Source organism: Puntigrus tetrazona, chromosome 3 (assembly GCF_018831695.1).
Source record: "Puntigrus tetrazona isolate hp1 chromosome 3, ASM1883169v1, whole genome shotgun sequence".
NCBI classification, from domain to species: Eukaryota; Metazoa; Chordata; class Actinopteri; order Cypriniformes; family Cyprinidae; genus Puntigrus; species Puntigrus tetrazona.
The window spans coordinates 20,767,864-20,789,365 of record NC_056701.1 but is presented as its reverse complement, the minus strand read 5'-3'; the positions used below and the strand labels follow the sequence as shown (position 1 = coordinate 20,789,365).

The window sequence follows — 21,502 nt, the reverse complement described above, 5'->3', positions numbered from 1 at the left end:
GTTGCTTGAAGTTTAAATGACCTGAGAGTTTCTCTGCGTGTGAATTGAAATGTCTGCATGATGGAGGGGGAAAAAAAACACAAAAACATGGTACAGCTTAGGATATACCATTGCTATGGGTGGATGTTTCTTATGTGATGCTCAGTTATTGCTCTGGCTCTCGATGAACTGTAATAGCTATGTAATAGTCTGAATAAATTTCTCAGGATTTATTGTTCTCACACTCATACTTAAACCACTCTTAAAAGGTAGGGTTCACCTAAAAAATTGCCATTTTCATTCAAATTTTCAAGCACGTACAACTTTTTCCTATACATATAATAAAAGTGTGTGTGTGTGTGTATGTATAAGAACAAAAAAATCATTTCTGAAAGATGAGCAATTTTATTCTGAATTACTGCATCAAAGCAAAACCAAAAATCGTTTGAATTAAAGAGGCGCTAGTTATAGCGAGAATGAGAAGGTAGACTGGTTTCCCCCTAAAACGTATGCAGATATTGCCGACAATACTGAGAAAAGTGACCCATTCATACAAGAACCACCAAACTTCTTAAGAGAGCTTTAAGGTTCCTCTATGCCCTTTTGATTTATCTACAGTAAATACATTGCTTATATACAGATTTTACACAGGAGAAAAAAATCATTTGCTTTGTTATCAGTGTCACATATGAAATGCCTATTAATGCGGATTTCTACAGCCTCTTTACTCCAGTATGTTTGCAGGTAAAACCTTCATGTATAAAAACTCTTATGTCCTAAATAACTACGACCTATAACTAGCAGCGGACATGCTAAACCAGAATGTTAAGTTGAAATAAATACTGATTTCAGTGACACTGGCAAAAGAAAAAACATAAACAAGTAAAATGATGTCTCAATATTTTTCTAACTAGCACATCACACCTGTTATTTGTGTACTGAGATTTTGAACATGTGACGTTTTCTGCTTCTGCAAAAGATAGTGGCGCTATTACCAGTGAAGATGAGACGCGTAATTGATAAAAACCAATCAGTCGACGATTCCTCTAAATGAAAAGCCCAGCCAGACATGGGCTCCTGACTTCGCTTTACACAGAGAAGCTACACTTTAGGCTGAGATTAAATAATTATAAAGCTATTTTCTCCAAGAAGCTAAATTATATAGCGGTGTTACTTTGTGCTGCTCACAAATGAAGCTGAAAGCACTAGCACACGTCTCAGCACACGCACGACTTCGGTCGTCTAAATGGCACCAGGACCCTCGAGGGCTCCCTGAGAACTTTCTCGGCTACCGCTGATTGATTATTTTCACGTCCTATCGTTTCGTTTTCCTCTTTCCCAAAAGATTGGCATCGTTCCTCCCATTCGTCCGTCTTCTCATCGACTGTGCATGCCAAAGATGAGGAAGCTGAAGAAGACCGTGACCCCGACCAAAGAGATGGTGGCGGGGGCAGTGAACAGCTGACGGTAGTTGATTCGGAAGTACCAGATGACGGCGAGCAGCACCACGAAGACGGGGATCACCAGGCTTCCTGTGCTGAGAGCCACGCCGGCCGAGCGCAGGCCCCCGCTGAGCATGGAGCCCCTGCCGGCTCGAGGGCTCTCTTCTGCGGCCGCCTCGCGCAGGGCCTGGGCTTGAGAGACGTGACAGTGGAGGACGCTGTTGTGGGTGATGTTGAGGGACAGGAGAGAGCGCTGAGGGTCCTGCAGCAGCTGACCCTGGTAGATGAGCTTGATCTGATGTTCACGGCCAGAGAAGTACTTACTGACGGAGAGATAGAGAGAAAACATTAACGAACAATAGATTCATTAATGAAGGGACATTTGTTTATTGACATCGTACTGCTTAGCTTTGCAGCCTCGCATGGTCTCGTGACTTGAAGCTTTATTGCATTAAGGTGTTAATGTTTTAATGGGGTTTAAAGCAAAACGTTGATACAGGCGGTCACGTGGGTCGAAGAACACTGTGTGCAAGAAATGTAATGCTTAAATGCATGTAAAACTGTGAAAAATAAAAATTTAGAAACATTTTTAAATTTGAATAATCATACTACCGTTAAAAATTCAGTAAGATCAAAAGTGAGAGTAAAGATTTTTTTAATGTTCCAGAAAACACAAAAGCAGCACAACCGTTTTAAACACTGATGATAGGAAATGTTTCTTGAGCATCAAATCACTTTATGATACGATTTCTGAAAGATCATGTGCCACCTAAGGCTGGAGTAATGTTGCTGAAAATTCAGCTCTGCATCACAGGAATATATTTAACACTGGACAAATCTGAAATGTAAAATGTTAATATTTCAAAACATTTATCTGTTCCTTGGTGAACATAAGAGACTTTAAAAAATTAAAAAAATAAATAAATTCAGAGCTTGTTTAAAATAAATTATATCCAGAGACAATGCCTTTTTAAAATACCCTACAACAAGGCTGGAAATTTTAGTAATTTCTTTTAGTAATAAGATTTTTTGTTATAGATTTTTTGTTTTTCCCCACAATCCTTGATCTGTCAGATGCTTATCCCGTCTCACTTTAAGCTCCAATTACCATTTAGCCATAAACAGCCAGTATGTTAATATTAGGTATGTTTATTTGTATATTATTCTTTCCATTACCTCTTATTCTTTATATTATCTTATTTCATCACTGTCATTCTGTGACACTGGAGCTTCTGTCACTAAAACAAATTCCTCACATCCCTGGAAATAAAGCTCATTCTGATTCTGATTTAAGGTTAGTCATCTAACTTAGTTTTTAAGACTAATAACTTCAGTTACTACTTGCATAAAAACGAGGACAGTAACGACCTACACCCTTCAAAGCACAGACTCTCTTTGTAATAATTTCATTATATTATATAACAATTCCCTTATGTTTACAGGTCAAATCAGACGTATTCGGAAGTGTTTTTTGATTTCTCCACTTAACAGAGAGAGTTTAGTGTTTGTCTCACCTCTTCAGCAGTCCAACGGTGTCCTGTGGACTGAGCACAGCCAGCTCCTCCGTGTCATTCAGGAACTTCAGTCTCACAGTGATACTGGCGGCCTCATCCTCTGCCTCCTCCTCCTCCGTCCCTTCCTCCTTGCCCTCTTCTCTTTCATCACCCCGAACATAGCTGACTTTCTTTCTCCCACCCTGAATATCCAGCAGCTCCTCTCCAGGCACATCCTCTCCCCCATCCGGCCGGGCCTCTCCCTCTTCCTGCTTCTCCTCCTCGGCGGGTTCTTCGTCCTGCTGCTCGCTGGGCTCGGAGCTGGGCGGGGGGTTGGAGTAGCTGTCGTGACCCCCGAGGCCGATGAGGGAGGCGTGGGCGCCCACGGTGAGAATGGTCCCCAGAATGTGATCTCCGCGGTCGGCCACGTGGGTAGACAGCCAGGCAAGAACCACGGCCAGGAACAGGACGACCACGCCGCCCAAAGCCGTGGCCTCCTCCCCGAGCCCGTCAAGCACAGTTAGAGCACACACCGCCATCCCAGCCCCTCTCGACCTGCGCAGACAAGAAAAAGAAAGATCAGGTCAACCGTTAACACGCAAGTAAAAAGTTACATTACATAAGCAAAATTACATAATATGTTTAGTCTCGTTTCAATAGGGGAAAAAAGTGCATTATGCTAAAAATAAGAAAAATGATCTCCCAGTGGGGTTAGTAAAATAATCTTGGTTTAAGAATATACGAGGCTAAACTATAAACCAGATTAAATGTCATTTGTCACTGCATGCATCTCGTGAATGCATGTTAATTAGAGAATATTTAAATATTCTGACTTGACACTAGGCAAAAATACTAAGTAAGACAAGCCTCTTTTTTTTGCAGTGTTGTCAATATTATCCAGTTGCATAAACGAGGATCAGCGATGTCAAACAGAAAAGAAGGTTGTTTCAAAGTCCGTTTCTGGATGAGACATTTCTCTGAAAACAGGATTTTTCAAGTGAATTAAAAGTAAAACCGTGGAGGGAAACTTATTAAAGCTTAGGTAAATTTATTAAGTTTTCAAATATCAAAAACTATTCATAGTATCTCAATGGATCTATTGATACTCCCCGAGTCTTTCGTAATTAGACCATAGAAGTGCATTAAAAAGAAAATCAATCTGAGTGACCTGCTTGAATCTGGCATTTATCATAGGCAGTTATTGGACTTTAATTGTGGTTTACACGATGTTAGAAAGCACTAATGTCTGGCTGGATCATCTAGCAAAGCATCAGCGTGTTTGTTTGTGTGGCTCGTTAAGAGTGTAAAGATCCGCAACTCTGTTACCTAACGCAAAGTGACACACTTCTTAGCTGCATTAGGCAATAAGCCCGATGACATTAAGCACTCAGTGACATACAGTTCTTTCATTAAAACCATACAGCTCCTCTGTTAAGTTTTATACTAGTTTATGAATAATACACTATTACCAGACAGTTGTACATTTAGATGTTCGCTAGCGATTTCCGCTAAAGCCTTGAAATCTTGAACAAACCTTCATCGTTACTCATTTAATGTTGCCCACGGGGCCTAGAGTCATCTACAGTCGAAATTAAACATTAAATGAGACGAAATACCGAACAGAACAAAAATACATTTGATAAAAAGTATCTGCTTTGTTTTGGTCTGTCTGCAAGGGAACGCAGCTAATCATGTAGCAGCGATATAAGACGATCTTGATTCGCTGGTTTCAACAGAACACATGTCGTATAAACAGATATCACAGCACCTTTACCTTCTCTTACTTCAGATCATTCTGGATCGATGCTGTTTTAATCCCTACACCGGCTGAAAGACGAAACGCTCTGCTCAGAAATAAATAAACACACGTACAACCTCACGCGCACGCGCACGCATACAGCTGACGCTCCGTCAGAGTAGGAAAGATCACGTGGTTTGCAAAAAAAATAAAAAAATTGAACCGCTCACTCAGTCTTTTCGGTCTACATAATAAAACATTCAATGTACAAAATGTATATAACTAAACAAGTCCATCTATTTTGCAAATGTGGTAGTTTGCAAACAAATTAGTTTTTAATGTAGGAAAAAAATAAGCAAGTGTGATAAAAAAAAAAGGAAATGACACCGCAAAAGTGAGAGTGTATAATTGTATACAACATCAAAGTAATAAATATATAAAAATCCATAATGCATTCACTTAGTGCCAAGAGTGCATTATCGTTTCTTTGTTTATTTCACATTGTGAGAACCACCGCCACTGGCACAAATGAACACACTCTCAGTATCAATATTGCATTTTCTGTGCTTTTTGTCTGTATTTTAAGCCATTGTGGTCCTCTCAGTTCAAAGCTTCTGACAGTCCCGCAGGCACTGCCCCATTTGGCAAGGGGCCATAATCCACATTACTAGTACTGGCATCCATAAACCTCTGAACATTGATTTATAGCAACATATATTCATCAGAGATGCTAAATATTGTGAAAATAATTTCACCCCATTGTTTCCAGTCAGCTATTTTTGTTTGTCTAAAAACGAGGCTCAACGGAGCAGGCCATCGTTAAGCAGCAGGAGATAATCTTTTAAAGTGCTGGGAATGTTGAGCCGGACTATTGAGAAGTGACACAGTGACCCCAAGTGGCCTCGGACCACGCAGCGGCAGAGGTGCTGAAGAGAGCGCGGCTGACCGCTCATCCGTCTGACCGCTTCGAAGAAACACTGATGCTCCTGAGAACACAACAAGTGGTTTTCATTGGGATGAGATGACCGTTTCTGAATGAAAATCTTAACAGGTCAACCAAAATGTATGCGCACCACCAACCAAAATGCTAACTAAAATTACTGTATTAAATACAACTAATAGTACTAATACTAGATAGATGGATAGATGGATGGATGGATAGATAGATAGATAGATAGATAGATAGATAGATAGATAGATAGATAGATAGATAGATAGATAGATAGATAGATAGATAGATAGATTTGTATTAGAATTTGATATGTATATAAAACCTAACTGAAAACTATTTTTCCTGAGCAACCATTGAGCATAACATTTTCATTTGAGATGCAATACATTTTTTTTCATATTATAGACCTTCAGTAGTTCCTCTGGTGTGTCCTCTAACCATTCCTCACATGCTGGGATGACCGGATAGCAATTCAGCATTACCTCCAAAGTGGCAGGAGAAGGCAGACAGAGTTTCAGCATCTGGGATAAACACATACAGATATAAAAAAACATAAAGATTCATACCAAAGTGTAGGTAAAGTAGGTAAGGACACATAAGTGCACTTACTCTAGGGGAGGGTGGCTGTGCTCCATAGTTAAGAAGAGATTGAGCCACAACCTCCGGTTGCTGGTCTGGGTAATCTTCTATTACCTGTCAAAATACAGAGAGAAGAATTCAACCATTTGGAATAATTAAGTTTCTTATGTCGCTTATATTCACCAAGACAGCATTTATTTGATCAAGCAGAAACAGGATCATCCCACCTGTAAGAGGCAGTCCATGGGTGTGTATCCAGCACAGTTAGCAGCGTCTGCACGAGCACCGTGTTCCAGCAGCAGTTTAACTATGCGGGGGCAACAGTTCCCACAGGCGTTATGCAGGGCCGTATGCTTCTTCCTCCCAGCAGTCTGAGCATCAGCCCCAGCCGCTAGCAGCTTCTGGACAATACGCAGATACCGTCCTGCATCTGCAGGCCTCTCCGCCCCAGCGCAGGCCGCGTTCAGAGGCGTCTCACCCTCTTGGCTTCGAGCGGTCACGTCCCCTCCGTAGGACAGGAAGAGCTCCACGTGGTCCTCCAGTCCTCTCCTGCAGGCCACGTGAAGGGGGGTGAGACCCGAGTCTCGCTGGGCCACGTTCACCAGCGCACCGCTGGTCACCAAGTGTTCAGCACACCTGAAGAGCAGGTTATTTTTGTGCGCCAAAAAAGAAAGAAAGAAAGATACAAAAAAATTATGTGCATTTCTTGTCAACATTGTGTGAAGTAACGTGGTATGAATCACCTTTTGTCGTATGGAAAAAAGCTTTATACTCATGCCAACATCTCTTTTAGTGCTTCTAAAAAGATAATACAGGTCATGTGAGGGTATAGATGGCATTTTTATTTTTTGCTGAATTAATTTTGGGAATGTGAGATTTTCTAAGCTTACAAAGTCTGCATTTATTTGGTCAAAATACAGTAAACAGTAATACTGTGAATATATATTTTAATATTATTTAAAACATAATTTATTCCTGTGATGCCTAAACTGAATTTTCAGCATCATTATTGCTTTGTTAAATGATCCTTCAGAAATCACTCTAATTTGTTGATTTGGTGATGAAGAATTAAGATTAAAATAAACTAAGTTTAAACTATAGTTTTATTAATGCTGAAAACAGCTGTATCCGGTTTTTGGTATACAGATTTATTTAGAAAGATCTTAACATTATAAACAGGACTATATAAACAACAACTGTTTTCTTGAAATAAAATAACACTTTACTTAATGGCTTTAATGCATTATAAAGGGTTAGAGAGTATAATGCATTATAATTATTCATAATGTGCACTGTAATACATTATCTTAATGAAATACATCTTATCTTATAGCATATAATTATAACAATTTAAAATTCATAGTGTAACAATATATTGATAAGTGCTATAATGTGTCAACTGTGGTTAACTTGTGAGATTGTACAATACATTACAAGGCATATTTATTGCATTCACCACTTTTATAATGCATTATACATAAAGGCTTTAAGTAAGCATTTTCACTTAGTTGCCATTAGTTACATTTTATGTACTAAAATATATAGGTATATTTTTAAAAATAGTATGAAACTGAAAACTGAAACTGTAACTAAAATGACAATAAAAACAAAAATTTAAATAACGCTGATTTAATGCATGCTTGCTGAACAAAGGTATTTATAAAAAAAAAAAAAAAGTTTAACAAAATCCTACTTACCCCTAACCTACTATTTTGACTTTACTTGTGAGATATTTGGACCATTAACTATTCATCTGACCGTGTGAAAAGAGAGAGGCCAACTCACTGATATGTTTCTGCTGCATTACAGAGGTGCAACGGGGCATTGCCGTCTGCGGCCAGCAGGTCTGGATCAGCCCCGTGGTCTAGGAGCAGGCGCACGCAGATGTAATGGCCTCCAGAGCAGGCATCGTGTAAAGCTGTACGGCCGCCTGGGTCTGCATCCACCTCCGCTGCCCTAAACAGCAGCTCCTCGACACAGCCGGAGTGCCCCCTGCCTGCAGCCAGACGCAGCGCAGACGTCTGCTTTACCTTCGAGGTAAGAGTCCACATTCCTGCAAAAGGATGAGAGGAGAGAATTCACCCAAACACACCTAAACGCATATGTTTGCGTGTGTGTGTGTGTGTGTCTATAAGGTTCCTACCCATCTCCGGGGCCCACACCATCTCCTCATGCACCGTCTCCATCAGTGCATTCACCATGCCTGGGTCTTTGAGGACGGCATACACTCTCTTCATATCCCCGCACATGAAGATGTTATGGACGGCTGGGTCTCTGCAGCGTATTTGGGGAGGCGGAGCCCGTACTGTCTGGATCCTCTCGTTTCCATGTCGGAGTCTGGGGGCTGCCGGTAACGGACGTCTTGTCATAGCCCTCCTGTGTGCCAGTGCCCGCCTGGCCTCCTCCCAGTCCTGCAGCTCCTGCTCCAGCCTTAAGGAGCGCAGAGAGGCAGAACTGAAGGCAAAAGTGTCCCGGGACATCCCGACAAGAGCTTCTGAGTTTAGAAGTGTACTAGAGTTGTACGCCTAGAACAAAAAGGTATCGACACAGAAGTTGTGGCCTTGTTAGCAAAGCAGCTTTGCTCAACAGGCATAACCTTTTCCAATCAGCTGTAGGAGCACAGTTGAGTAGGCAAAACTCCTATATTTGGTACCCAGCAAGTTTTGTTATTGGGTTTAAGGCACAGACTTATAAATCACATCAATAACATGCTCGAAAAATAAATGGCATTCTCTAAAGATAAGGTCTTCCTACCTCAAACGCTCTTCAAGGTTCTTCTGTCCAGGCTGCGCTTTAATAATAAATGGTAAACTTGCTTAAAACATTTGTTCGGTATTTCTAACAGGCAACGCTCGAAATATTTGCTATTTCTGTTAATAAAATGTCCCTTCGAGAGCGAAGCTGCCTGTCACAAGATATTGTTGACCTGACACATGGTGGAGCTCTGAGTATTAATAGAAATGAATGTGAGCAAATATGTTCCTGCACTAGCACGACAGCTCCTGTAGATGGCGCGTCAACTGATTGGTTGCCTATCACTTGTCCTGTAAAGTTCAATGTGTACAATTCAAAACAAAACATTAATTAGAGGGCCGGATAAATTTGGGGTGTCATGGTTCTTAAAAATACAATACTTAGTCACTGCAAACTATTTTATGCATTCACCAGAAAAATACTATTACAACTGTGTTACATTTATGCCTGTATAGAATTTTTAAGTTATGTTTTTAAGTTTGGTTTGTTTGTTTGTTTTTTTTTTTCAGAAAAAGCTGTGATAAACTTAAGATTGGTGCCTTGACATGCAAATTATTTTTTAGATATTTTTTATATATATTCGTAAGAAACAACTGAGCTCCGAAAAGTAGTAGCATAAATAATATCTTAAGATATGCAAAAACCTATTTTTATTTTATTAGTTTATGAAAACGACTTTCGATTTTCTTTCTTTTTTATCTAACCACAAACGACTTTAAAGGGCTGAGGGTTTTTAAAGGCAATATTAGACATGACAGTAGACATAATGTATGAAAATAGATTAGAAAATAGAAAATTAATAATGGGGGGGTGGTATACAATAAATAATAAACATAATAAACAACTCATAAAAGTTGCTCAAGTCATAAAAACTCGGAAAAGGCGCAATTTCTATCGTCTGCGTTTTTACTTTCACTTTTATTTCTACTGTAAACGATGCCAGGCACGCAATAACAAAAGTTTTGGGGGGTTTTTTTTTTTTTAGAAAAAACGGGAAATCCTGTATTTTAAAGCAGAACAGGGCGACGAACTGTTTCTATCGAGACACACAGGTAAAAAAAAAAATACATCTTTAATAAAAACGGCAGTGTGACGGCGTCTCTTCTCACGAGCTCTGTTGTTAGTTACACTTCCTGTGTGCTCGAGCTCGACACGCAAGCGACGACTTTTACGTCCTTTTGGTTATTATAATGAGGAAGGTAGTAACTGACAAAACTGGAAAAGACATTTCGACATATATCTGCTCAAATGGCTTGTTTGGTGACGCATTAATAATTATAGCGCCCTTGTCCACACTTGTGTTTCCTCAAAATCAGTGTTTATAGGCGGCAGCGCAGAAGGATGGCAGAAGAAGGTCGTAGGGTGTGCGTTCACGGTTTGCCAACAGACGTGGATCACGAACGGCTCCGGGACAAGCTACTGATTCACTTCCTACGCCAGAGCAACGGAGGAGGAGAGGTCACGTCCGTCATTATCATCGCGCGGACACCTCTGCGTGCCCTCGTCACGTTTGAGGAGAGCGCAGGTGAGGGCAGCTCTCACACAAAAGAGTAAATGCTGCTAATAGATGAATACATGGATCATGGCGGTCAAGCTAGGGCAAAGTGGGCTAAACTGTGCCACTCTGCAACCCAACTTGTCCTTTGAAAATAAATGAATATACAGAAAAGTCCAAAACTCTCAATATTTTCATATATTCATTATTATAATTCAATAGAGCTATTTTCTTTCTTTCAAAAATATTAAAACTTTGCATCTGGCATGCATTACCTTAGTTTTAATGTGTAAATCAATAATTAATGGATATTCATAGGAAAAAGAGTTTTATACTCTTGACAATGTACATCATCGTATAATACTATATATTGTTTTAGTACCTGGATATGTTTGTATTGCCATTTACTTTGACTTTTTGGCATAGCATGTTAATGCATCTTACCCCAATTTTTATATTAAAAATTTAAATGCATTTAAATGTCATTGCCGAAGTAGCTGGTAGTTGGAAAAAATCCAAAATGCACTGATTGGCAGCCAGACGGCTGGAATATACCTAATGAAGTCTCTGGCTCTTGCTAGCCGATTAGTCTGCCAAGGCAACATTTTAGTTGTGCAGTCAGTTTGCTGATAAAGTGTATGTGTGGGGGGTGGCCACGTTGTGACGGGGAGTTCTTTATGTCCTGTCAAGCCTGATTAAAAGTGAGTGAGTTTTCACTGTGCTTGTGTGTGCATCTTAGAGCAAAGCCAGAACTGAGAATCAGTGTCTTTGGTGGTACAGATAGAAAACGACAACTGATACTTTAATTGACCAGACATTATGAAAAATTAACTTGCATCTGTGTGTGCAAGCATTTTCTTTGTTAGTGTGAAAACTGCTGAGCCAGTCTTTGCCTCTCGAATGAGACTGATCCTCTTTTTTGTTTTATTTAGTGGTCCGGAGCGTACTTTGTCATCATCCTCACGTTTTACAGCTGGATGGCAAAAAATATGAACTCTCCCTGAGTCTACCAAGACAAGAGTCCCTGAGTCTAAATAAGGTTTGCTAGTTGTATAGCCTAAGCATTGCATTTGACAGCTTTTAAATTTTTGTTTATTAAATTTCCCAATCATATTTATTATTTAGTTTTGATACATTCATACAGCTGATGTTCTTGCACTCCTTTAAGGTGATCCTTGATATGACTGTGACTATAGATTGCAGTCAGCTTCCTCGCGGTGCAGAGACTCTGAATGTACTTTGCAGTGAGTTTCCGGGTCTACATATGCAGCGTGGCTTATTACAGGACACGTGCACCTTGCAAGGCAACTACTCTGACTTTCAAGGTGCCTTTCCTTATATGCAGACGTTTTTTAAAAATCACCTTTCAAAAGCGGAATATCCTAATTTTAGTGGAGACAGAGGTCAAAGTCTTGAGAAGAGAGAAGACCTGGAAAATGTTAAGAAATGGACTAGCTTTGCATCCCGGTCTTCAGGAGATGTCAGCTCTATATCCATGGCAGGTTTAGGAGATGTGTTCTGCAGCCCGCAAGACAGCAATGAAGCCCTTACTGAACGCATTACTCGGACTAAGAAAAGTAAAATGGATGAGGGGGCAGAGTGCAGGATAGATGAAGCTAATTTGGAAGAGCTTTCGATCATCATGGAAGCTGATGTGTTTGCGTATCTGCAAAGCATTAAGGAGTACAAGCAGATACTACAACTTCATGGAGTGCAAGTGGTTCCAGTTACTTCCGAGGGGGTCACCACTCTGTATCTACAATCAGAAGTCCTGAGCGGGTCAGGGGTTAAACAGAAGATGCGTCAAGCCCATAAGGAGCTCAGGCAGCTTTATCAGCAACTAGAAGTTTGTCTGAGAAAAGACCAGATTAAAAAGGGTGATCTTTATATGCCGGACGATCTGAATTCTGCAATTAAAAATGTGCAGTTAGTACTGCCTAATGTTCTACTTAGCTATGACCAGGACAGCATTTATATAGTTGGAGAGAAAAGCGAGGTGTCTCAGGCCAAACAAATGCTACTGCTCGGAGGGGAGGAAAACTTGATGCAGAACTTGACGGAAATGCCAGCATCCTCTTCCAGTTCTCCTTCAGCATCCTTTGAATCCTTAGAGAGAGAGCAACAGGTTAAGAGAAAAAGCTCAGTACACAATCCAGTGCCTCCTAAACTGATTGGCTCTAGCACTGAACGAAAAGGGGAGGTTGGGAATACCAAAGAATACAAACTAGCTGCTCGGTTTAAGAGCTCTGGGCTAGGAGAGATGGGTGGAGACAAAAAAAATCTTACAACTAAAATGGACATGCTAATGTTAGACCCAACACCACCCATAAGGTCTTTTCTAGGCACTGCAGGCGTACTCACTAATGAACTGGCAGGGGAAGGAACTGAAACATTCAGGATGACAAGTCCAAGCTGTACAGGGGAGGATGTCCTGTTTAAAAACCAAGAACCACTATCTGTGAATGCATTTGGTGGAACCACATTCTACACATCCAAGGCCAGACCAGGTACTGCCACTGGACTTACTTCAACATTGAACACAGGAGACAAAATTTCAGTGAACACAAATGCGAATGCCATATCAGCCAGTAATACTGAAGTGAAGACAGCTGCTCCCTCCTCAGCATCACTCCCCACTTCCAAATTAACATTACGAAGAGCCAATAGTTTCTCAGGTCGGCCACACCCAAAAGATCAAGTGAAAAATAACCAAACTACAGCTAAGCCAATGATTGGTGCAAATACTTATCAAAGAACAAGATCCAATAGCCTCAGTGGTGGAAAAACCAATGAAGACTGTCCAGTTCCTACAGTGGAAGCAGAACTTACAGTGTCTAGTGTAATGTGGAGCTACATGAAGGAGGCCTATGGCAACCAACTAGATGCCATAAAATCAGGCTTAGAATTGACTGAGAAACAAGCAGGCAAAAGTGAGATGAGCGTGACACTGAAGGGCACAGATTCATCAAAAGTTGGAGAAAGTCATCGGCAGCTTCAGAATCTCGTGGCTATGGTAGCCAGCGATTTTTGCATTCAGCATTTAACTTTGACAGAGCTTGGCGTAGTTGAAAAAGATAAACTGTTTGAAACCTGCTGCTTGAATGTGCAGTCACGTTTCCGCAAGGTCATCCTGCACACCACGAGGAACAACATTTACTTGTTTGGCCCAAAATTGCTTTGCTCTCAAGGCAGTGATATATTTAAGGAAGTATACATTGGGCAAAAGTCTCATTCACAGATGAAGAACTTGCAGGAGGGTGTAGATCAAGGATCCATGTCTTCTATGAGTAAACGGTCAACAAAAGTGGATGACTCTAAGTCTAAGCAAAGTCTGAAAGAGTTTTCTTTTCAGGATTCAAGTCAAGTGATTAAGTCTAACAGCAGTGGCAAGAGTGAAGCACAAACAACCAAACTGAAATCGGATGAATTAAGCAAGGCAAACTCAAAAATACAATTTACTTATGCCAGAGAAGATGCAACAAGACAGAAAAATGATGGGCCTACGTCTTTACCACTTGAAGCATTCAAAAAACAAGATATCTCAACTGTGAAACAGACCAACCTGCTGTCATATTTAACTTCAGAACAATGCGTGTGTGGAGCAAGTAATGCAAATATGATACGGACCACCTGTGGTGTCATCCTTTGTCCTGACTGTCTACAACTGCATAAATACTGCAGATTGTGTGGAAAAGAAGAAATGAACTCTGAGAAGAAGGCTCTGGAGGATCCGGTTCAAAGCTGTAGCTCAAAAGATACACAACAGGAACATCAGGCTCAAGAGCAGCATTCAGAACAAGAGGACAGCAAAGAACATAAGGGCATCCAAGGCACTATGACGTGTGTGGAGATGACTTTCAGTCTTCCAGGCCATAGCAAACACACAACAGCCAAGATCACATACTGCATACCTGATGGCATACAAGGGGTATTAGCTTTGTTTGTTATATATCATATTTATTAAATATTGTAGACATGTACAGTACCTTATAATTGTGCAAAATATATTATAATATTATTTATATAATGTAATATTATCTTTCAATTTCTGTGTCGTACATATCTCTTTTAGGATAAGGATCCCTGTCCTGGGTCACCATTCAAGGGTGGTCAATTTGTGGCTTATCTGCCACTCAACCCAAAAGGACATAGTTTACTGCCCTGCCTGGAAAAGGCATTTAATCAAGGCCTAACATTTATTGTTAGCTCCAGCAGTAAGGCTGGTAGTGATGCAAAAGTAACCTGGGGAAGGATCCCCCACAAGACCAAGGTAGACGGAGGAAAGAGTGGGTAAGTCCAGATGCTAACCTGAACAAATGCTAAACTTGCAAAGACAATTATGCCATGGCTGGTGACATGGTTATCATTTATGTTTTACAATTTAATACAATTTTAGCAAGGATGTGTTAGTTCTAGTTATCTTAACCACAGGGGTGCTTGCCCTATCTACACTGTCTACAAATTAGGATCTTTTTTGTAGTAGAAAGCAGCAGTTTTTATTATTAGGTAATAAGCTGTTACAATCCGAATTCCAGAAATGTTGGGACGTTTTTTTAAATTTGAAAGGAAATTAAACCTAAAAGATTTTCAGATCACATGATCCAATATTTTATTCACAATAGAACACAGAGAACATAAGAGATTTTCAAACTGAGACATTTTCCACTTTTTCCACTAAATGAGCTCTTTTCAAATTTGATGTCTGCTACAGGTCTCAAAAAAGTTGGCATGGAGGTAACAAAGTGCTGAAAAAGCAAGACATTTTGAAAAGATTTAGCTGGGAGAACATCTAGCAACTAGATAGGTTAATGTGGTCTGTAACATGATTAGCTATAAAAGCGATGTCTTAGAGAGACAGAGTCTCTCAGAAGTAAAGGCAGTCTGTAAAAGAGTGTGGAAAAAGTTGTGTAATACATAAAAAAAAATTCCTCAACATCAAATTGCAAAGGCTTTGCAAATCTCATCATCTACAGTGCATAACATCATCAAAAGATTTAAAGAAACTTTCTGTGCATAAGGGAAAAGGCTGAAGACCTTTGTTGGATGCCTGTGATACTGCGTCACTTGTTGGCATGATTGTGCCATTATCAAAAGGGCCCAGGAATACTTCCAGAAACCACAGTCAGTAAACACAATCCGCCATGCCATCTGCAGATGCCAACTAAAGCTCTATCGTGCAAAAAGGAAGCCATGTGTGAACATGTCCTACAAAATGCACACAAACATGTCCTTGCTTTTGATATACAGTGAGTTTAATGAACACTGCTTTGGTTTTAATCATTTTAACAAATAAAACTAAATCTAAAAAAAAAAAAAAAAAAAAAAAAAACGAGTGTGGATTTGAACTCGCAGCCTCAGAAATGCTCGAAAAAAGTTCCACCACTAGACAACTTACATTGTATTATTAATATTATTTCTACATATATAATAATATAGTAATAGAGTCGCCGGGACACTCTTGTGATGTAGGCCCTCGCACCGCAGGGGCCCCAGTGTGGCTGCACTGTCTGTAGTTACGCCACTGGTCAGAAGAGTCCAAATCTCACATTCATGCTGGAAATTCAATATTAGAGAACATTTGCAGCATCATAAGATATTAAAATACTGAATCCATGAGTAAAAGCTTCAAAAGGAAATGGAGAACTTAAGTCCAGTGAGAACAGCGAGACCCGGCTGAGGCGGGAGGATCTCTGTGGTTTAAATAATGATGGAGAAGTGAAGTATCGCTGAAAATCAACCCTGTCACGGTAAAGACTATGTCCATCAGTGGGGAAAATCCTCCCATTCACATGGCTCAAGTGTTTTTAAATATTCACGCTCTACGTCTAATTCCTAAACTAATATCCTATAATAGGCTGAACTGGTCAGCTCATCGAGACAGACTAGCATTTGCCGCACAAAAAGAAAAATACATCAAAGATGAGCACAAACTCATGAGCAGCTGGAAACCTATATCAAATGCCAACACCAAAACTCCAGAAACTCGATGAAGATGAGCTGCTACACCATGGTGAACATGCCCCTGTCCTGACCTGTAGCAGGCATCAAATTAGAAATTTCATTTTGTGCATAAAATTTTACATTTCTCATTTTAAACATTTTTTACATTTAAACATTTTTTTAGGTTCTTTTTTTATAATTATTTTAATTCAATTTTAAAAGCACCCCCACATTTCTGGAATTCAGCTTGTACACGACTGGATATCCATGGCATGGTTAATTAAAGTATTTGCTGTCATGCTTTTTAAAATTCCAGTTATGTTTTTTAATTTTAAATTAAAATATATTGCAGTTGTACTTTTACTACTTATGTCTGCTAAATTAAAACAACTAATTATGTACTTAATCCACTTTAATTGTGGTTCAACTAAAGATATACTGATTTTGTATACTTCAGGGACACTTTAATTATCCTAATAGTAATGTTAAAAAATACTTAATAATTATAAATTTTTTATTATAATTTTGTATCAGTAAGTCTTAATGGATTTTTAGTATAGTTAGTATGATTATAATAGTATGTATTTTAAATAAATGTTGGCATAGGATTTTACTAGGGAAAACCTTGTAAGGTTTGAAAGATGAATCAACATTTGGTACATTTATTATATTTAATGAGTGTTGACTGGGAGAAAGAATGATTAATTTCTCAGAATGCATTCATTTGACATTTAAAATATCCAATTTAACTTTTTGTGTGAATGTGAAATATTTGTTTGTGTGCAACAGTGGATATCCAGACTCGACGTACCTTACTCACTTGTGTGAAGCACTGGTGGCTCATGGGATTGAAGGAGTACCTGCAATTAGTCAAGATCAAGTCAAATTCTGACCTTGAGTATAACACAAATCATAAAAACCACACATAATTAGTAAACTGCATACTTTTTATATATTTCCTTCCTAGAAATGTAAATCAAGCAACAATGAATGTCAATAATCCTAAAACATACTAATTGTAAAAGAATACTTAATTTTTGTATTTAAATTTTTTTATGCAGTATTTCTGTTGTTTGTTGTAATTTTTTGTACTTTTATACTCATTTTAGAGTGCCATTTTCATTCTGTAATCATGCTTTTTTTTATCTGCATCAATGTATAGCATCAGTAATGCTCAACATAATGTTCTGTATATTCTGAATCAGTTGAGTATGCTTTTAATTGAACAGTGATCTTGTTTTAGATGTTGTGTTTGTTAGTCACTTTGTAATTAAATTCAACACTCCAGCAAACCTCTGTCCTGTCAAACTGTTTCACCTGCTCAGGCTTTCATAAGTGGTATGAACATTAAATCTTGTGTGTATATATATATATATATATATATATATATATATATATATATATATATATATATATATATATTTATTTATTTATTTATTTATTTTTATTAAGAACTATAAGGAAGGGGCTACAGATTGGCTGTGGGAATTGGATGTGGCTCGTTAGTTTTTTATTTTTATACATTTTCAAAGGTGTTGTGAACATTCGATGGTAAGCTACTCTAAACTGTTAATACTGTTAATATAACCTTCTTAATATTTTAAACAACCCTGCTTAATGATCTGCTCTTATGTCTGTAGGCTGAATAAAATCCATTCCAGTAAAATGAGTTTTTACTGTGCGTTATACCATATACACACAGGTCCTATTTAATATTTTCCTTGTTCCCTCTTTACTCTTTCCCTCAGTACAGCAACATTCCTGTGATTTTTCCTAATGCTTCAAAAAGAGTCTAAGCAACAGGGTCATATTTGGATACTTTTCTGCTCCTTTCTTGAATCTGCTCTAATACAGCAGAGGCTGGAGATTGGCTCAGTCGTTAGCAGCTCAGCTCTGCAGAGCGTCTGGACCTTCTCCAGGATGAACACACTGTACGGCCTGCATCAGGCAGAACTGGCATCAACAAGAAGCGACAGGCTACAGCTGCCCTGAGTGCAGAAAGACCCGCTCTCAACCAAAACACTGACTGCTACAGCCATCAGAAAATCTGAAGAGACAGCTTAAAAAAAAAAAAGGTCACTCAAACAACTACGCTACGTTGACTTCGGCGTCTATGACATGACAAAATCCAACCGGGCAACTGTTGAGCTCTCATCGTGAGAAACTTATGTACCTCATGAAATTTCACTGAAATATTTGCATGAATCGGCTTAAAGCATTAATATTTGTGCTTAGGCAAGACTATAGACAGACAGACAGAGAGAGAGACAGACAGAGGGATGTTATTTTGCCTGCATTTCTACTCAACACCCAGCCAGCGGAGAGCCGACCCCCACAGTCCTCTGCTTTTAGAGCAGAAAACCTGCCTTTGGCAGTATTCCTGGTCTCTCCACTGCATTGTCTTCATCAAAATGGCTGAGCTGAGAGATCTGCTGCTCCGAGAGCAACTCAGCGGTCCTGCAACGATTCCCTGTGGACAGAGTTTCTGCATGGACTGCACCAGCAGCTGCTGGCTCTACAAAACAACCACTTCTCCAAGCCCTGCAGTTATGTGTGGCTAATAGCACGGATGAAGTTGTTGGTCATTTGTAGCATGCTGTTTGACATTGTTACCACAAATTGATGATTTTAATCATTTAAAAAATATGGCTACAACATTTTTCTTGATGTTACGTAAATGTATTCTATGGACTGAGGAAGCTATTGATCTCCGTTTTATTTCTTTTCTAAATGATCTCATGAAGTGGCCAGACCTCTGGATCGTCTAAGAATAAATACAACATGCATATTGTTGCAAAATAATATTTTTTTTTTTTTCAAATGAATGCTGTTTTGAACTTTATATTAATCAAAGGAACACTTTTAGTAAAAAAGAGAAAAGAAAGAAACGTAACTTATGAACATTGCTAAAGATAATGTGACAGACTGGAGTAATGATGCTGATAATTCAGCTTTGCATTACGGTAATAACATTTGAACATTTATTTAAAAAAATAAAATATCTTGTGCTCACTACAGCCACATTTATCTGTCTGTCTATCTATCTCACATCAAGAAAATCAGTTAGTTTAGATTTTTTATTAAAAAAAAAGTTTAAAGTTTTAATGACTTTTCTACTTTAAAATGTGGGTGAGGGAAAAAGGTAATAGGTATGTCAAAGGTTTTGGCTTTTTTTTTTTTTTTTTTTTTTTTTTTTTTTTTTTTAAGTAAAAGCATTTAACAAAAATAGTTTGTTGACAGGGTTGAACCCGTCAAACAGGTTTCAGTACTCTAAACACATACCTGTTCCTTTTTCCTTCTCTTGCGCTCACTTGCTTGCTATGGAACTTGAAGCTTACGGTGTAGAGAGAGAAAACTGAATTTATTACAGTTAATAATTACTGCGTGAAATGGCAGAGTGTTTTGAAGACGATCCGTTTAACTGTCCCATCTGTCTGGACGCACTCCAGGATCCAGTGACGATTCCCTGTGGACACAACTACTGCATGAGCTGTGTTAAAGACTACTGGGATGAAAATGGCAGCAAAGGCACAGGTTACAGTTGCCCTCAGTGCAGGAAGACCTTCTCGCCTCGACCTGTCCTCAACAAAAACACCATGTTTGCAGAAGTGGTGGAGCGGTTTAAAAACACAGGCCTTCGGGATTCTCCACCTACACGTTATGATGGACCCAGACACACGGAGAGAGAGCTCCGCAATGCCAAAAACTTCAAGATGTGTCCAGAAAGTAAGGATTTGTGCTGCAAGGCCCATCTGAGGTATCATAACGATGACTCTCCCAGAGAAAAGCACACAGTTATTGTTGTAAGCGGGGAGCCTAAAGGAAGTACATGTTTGCGGCACAACAGGCTGTTGGAGTTTTCTTGTCAGACGCACCAAATCTGCCCGCTGTGTCTTAATGAAGCCCACCAAGGACATGAAGTGTTTTCGCACGCACCTCTGAAGACGAAAACACTAGAGTGCAGTAGAACTCCAGAGAGACAAGAGCACGGGAGTAAAGACAAAATGACTGGACAATGTAAAAGGAGAACTCGTGGCTCTGGACATAGACATGGACACAGGAGCCGACAGCCCCGGGGCTCACATGCTAAAACAGGGCATCAAACACACCGGCATAAAAGTAGTAAACACAGAGGTAATTCACATGGGCACAGTCATGGTGCTGGACACCGAAAGAGACGACTGGGAGTCCTGGTCATCACAGAACCCGGCACTAGAAGAACCTCTGCGGATCATGTTAAAGCAGACTGAACCTTGATTTGGAGCACAGTGTTACAAGTGCCATGATGTTTAAGGAATGTCGCTGGATTCAGGCATCGACTGAAAGCTCACGTCATTTCATTTGTGAGTCAGCAATCCGTTTTTGGATGCATTTTATGTTCATTCCTGAATAGTATATGTATTGTATATTATATGTATTCCTGAATAGTATTAATTAACACGATTGTTTAGTTTTGTTTGTTGTTCTCAATAATTCAGTATTGGGTGCATCATGTTCAACATCAAGAAACACCTGACAAAAATAACTTGTACATAAAACCTCCTATTAATGTTGAAAACAACTCATTTTTAAGAGTTAAGATGTTTTCTGAATGTTGATCTGCCAGATGTTTTATTTTGTTTGGCTTTTTTTCATATTTAAAGTTTTTGTTTTGCAGCAGCATCTTTTTTTTTTTTTTTTTTTTTTTTACTTTTTATAAATGTGTGCACATAAAAATCTGCATCTTTCAGCGTGAGGGGAAAAGGATTTGAGGACATTCCCATTATGTTGTAAATGACACACACACACACACACACACACAATAATTATATATATATCTTAATTAACTGAATTATTTACTGTGCATTACTTTGGTTTGGATTTTACAACTACTATTTTGCTACTTTTTACTGCTCTCTAAATAAATAAAAAAATAAATCAGTATCTTCGTCTTGTTTCCAGTAGAATGCCTTAAATTATCTCATTCACATGAGAAGGAAAATTGCATAATATATCCATTCTTCTTGTAGCAAAAATTACTTTGGTTTGTTTAAAACAAGTAAAAACACTTGTGATGACAGGTACCTAAAAACAACTTACGACTTGCTTTCCATGTAAATTGAATTCTTACCACATCGGTAAACAGGAGCA

At 39.1% G+C, this 21,502-nt stretch overlaps 4 protein-coding genes across 6 annotated transcripts; 2 read left to right on the top strand and 2 right to left on the bottom strand.

Annotated features, from left to right (window-relative positions):
• Window positions 1–361: 361 nt before the first annotated feature.
• tmub2 (transmembrane and ubiquitin-like domain containing 2) lies at window positions 362–4,833 on the bottom strand. Of its 2 annotated transcripts, none has more exons than XM_043233782.1 (3): window positions 4,689–4,833; window positions 2,936–3,469; window positions 362–1,744 (listed from the first exon to the last, which is right to left on the bottom strand). In XM_043233782.1, the coding sequence occupies exons 2-3, from the start codon at window positions 3,451–3,453 to the stop codon at window positions 1,357–1,359; spliced, it is 906 nt and encodes a 301-aa protein (XP_043089717.1). In that variant the 5' UTR covers window positions 3,454–3,469; window positions 4,689–4,833; the 3' UTR covers window positions 362–1,356. The 2 variants fall into 2 exon arrangements, with proteins under 2 accessions (XP_043089717.1, XP_043089718.1); XM_043233783.1 differs by having other exon boundaries at window positions 4,699–4,817.
• Window positions 4,834–4,977: 144 nt separating this feature from the next.
• On the bottom strand, window positions 4,978–9,151 carry asb16 (ankyrin repeat and SOCS box containing 16). Its single transcript, XM_043233768.1, has 7 exons — window positions 8,938–9,151; window positions 8,327–8,708; window positions 7,969–8,236; window positions 6,411–6,819; window positions 6,214–6,297; window positions 6,012–6,125; window positions 4,978–5,638 (listed from the first exon to the last, which is right to left on the bottom strand). The coding sequence occupies exons 2-7, from the start codon at window positions 8,661–8,663 to the stop codon at window positions 5,453–5,455; spliced, it is 1,398 nt and encodes a 465-aa protein (XP_043089703.1). The 5' UTR covers window positions 8,664–8,708; window positions 8,938–9,151; the 3' UTR covers window positions 4,978–5,452.
• A 712-nt stretch (window positions 9,152–9,863) lies between these two features.
• On the top strand, window positions 9,864–17,664 carry si:busm1-163l24.3. 2 transcript variants are annotated; one of them, XM_043233752.1, is made up of 6 exons: window positions 9,864–9,989; window positions 10,254–10,462; window positions 11,365–11,471; window positions 11,601–14,360; window positions 14,505–14,722; window positions 17,162–17,664. In XM_043233752.1, the coding sequence occupies exons 2-6, from the start codon at window positions 10,279–10,281 to the stop codon at window positions 17,262–17,264; spliced, it is 3,372 nt and encodes a 1,123-aa protein (XP_043089687.1). In that variant the 5' UTR covers window positions 9,864–9,989; window positions 10,254–10,278; the 3' UTR covers window positions 17,265–17,664. The 2 variants fall into 2 exon arrangements, with proteins under 2 accessions (XP_043089687.1, XP_043089686.1); XM_043233751.1 differs by lacking the exon at window positions 9,864–9,989 and adding an exon at window positions 9,998–10,136.
• A 1,907-nt stretch (window positions 17,665–19,571) lies between these two features.
• On the top strand, window positions 19,572–21,266 carry si:busm1-163l24.4 (uncharacterized protein LOC368754 homolog). Its single transcript, XM_043233789.1, has one exon. The coding sequence runs from the start codon at window positions 19,762–19,764 to the stop codon at window positions 20,620–20,622; it is 861 nt and encodes a 286-aa protein (XP_043089724.1). The 5' UTR covers window positions 19,572–19,761; the 3' UTR covers window positions 20,623–21,266.
• Window positions 21,267–21,502: the final 236 nt, after the last annotated feature.

What these genes read in the sequence shown, in the direction of transcription:
- tmub2 (XM_043233782.1), bottom strand. Translation starts at nt 3,453, where the DNA reads ATGGCGGTGTGTGCTCTAACTGTGCTTGACGGGCTCGGGGAGGAGGCC. An exon ending in ACCGTTGGACTGCTGAAGAG is followed by an intron (nt 1,745 to 2,935) that starts GTGAGACAAACA and finishes TCTCTCCGTCAG; the next exon opens with TAAGTACTTCTCTGGCCGTG.
- asb16 (XM_043233768.1), bottom strand. Translation starts at nt 8,663, where the DNA reads ATGTCCCGGGACACTTTTGCCTTCAGTTCTGCCTCTCTGCGCTCCTTA. An exon ending in GGTGTGGGCCCCGGAGATGG is followed by an intron (nt 8,237 to 8,326) that starts GTAGGAACCTTA and finishes ATCCTTTTGCAG; the next exon opens with GAATGTGGACTCTTACCTCG. An exon ending in CCATGGACTGCCTCTTACAG is followed by an intron (nt 6,298 to 6,410) that starts GTGGGATGATCC and finishes GTATTTTGACAG; the next exon opens with GTAATAGAAGATTACCCAGA.
- si:busm1-163l24.3 (XM_043233752.1), top strand. Translation starts at nt 10,279, where the DNA reads ATGGCAGAAGAAGGTCGTAGGGTGTGCGTTCACGGTTTGCCAACAGAC. An exon ending in CACGTTTGAGGAGAGCGCAG is followed by an intron (nt 10,463 to 11,364) that starts GTGAGGGCAGCT and finishes TGTTTTATTTAG; the next exon opens with TGGTCCGGAGCGTACTTTGT. An exon ending in TACCTGATGGCATACAAGGG is followed by an intron (nt 14,361 to 14,504) that starts GTATTAGCTTTG and finishes TATCTCTTTTAG; the next exon opens with GATAAGGATCCCTGTCCTGG.
- si:busm1-163l24.4 (XM_043233789.1), top strand. Translation starts at nt 19,762, where the DNA reads ATGGCAGAGTGTTTTGAAGACGATCCGTTTAACTGTCCCATCTGTCTG.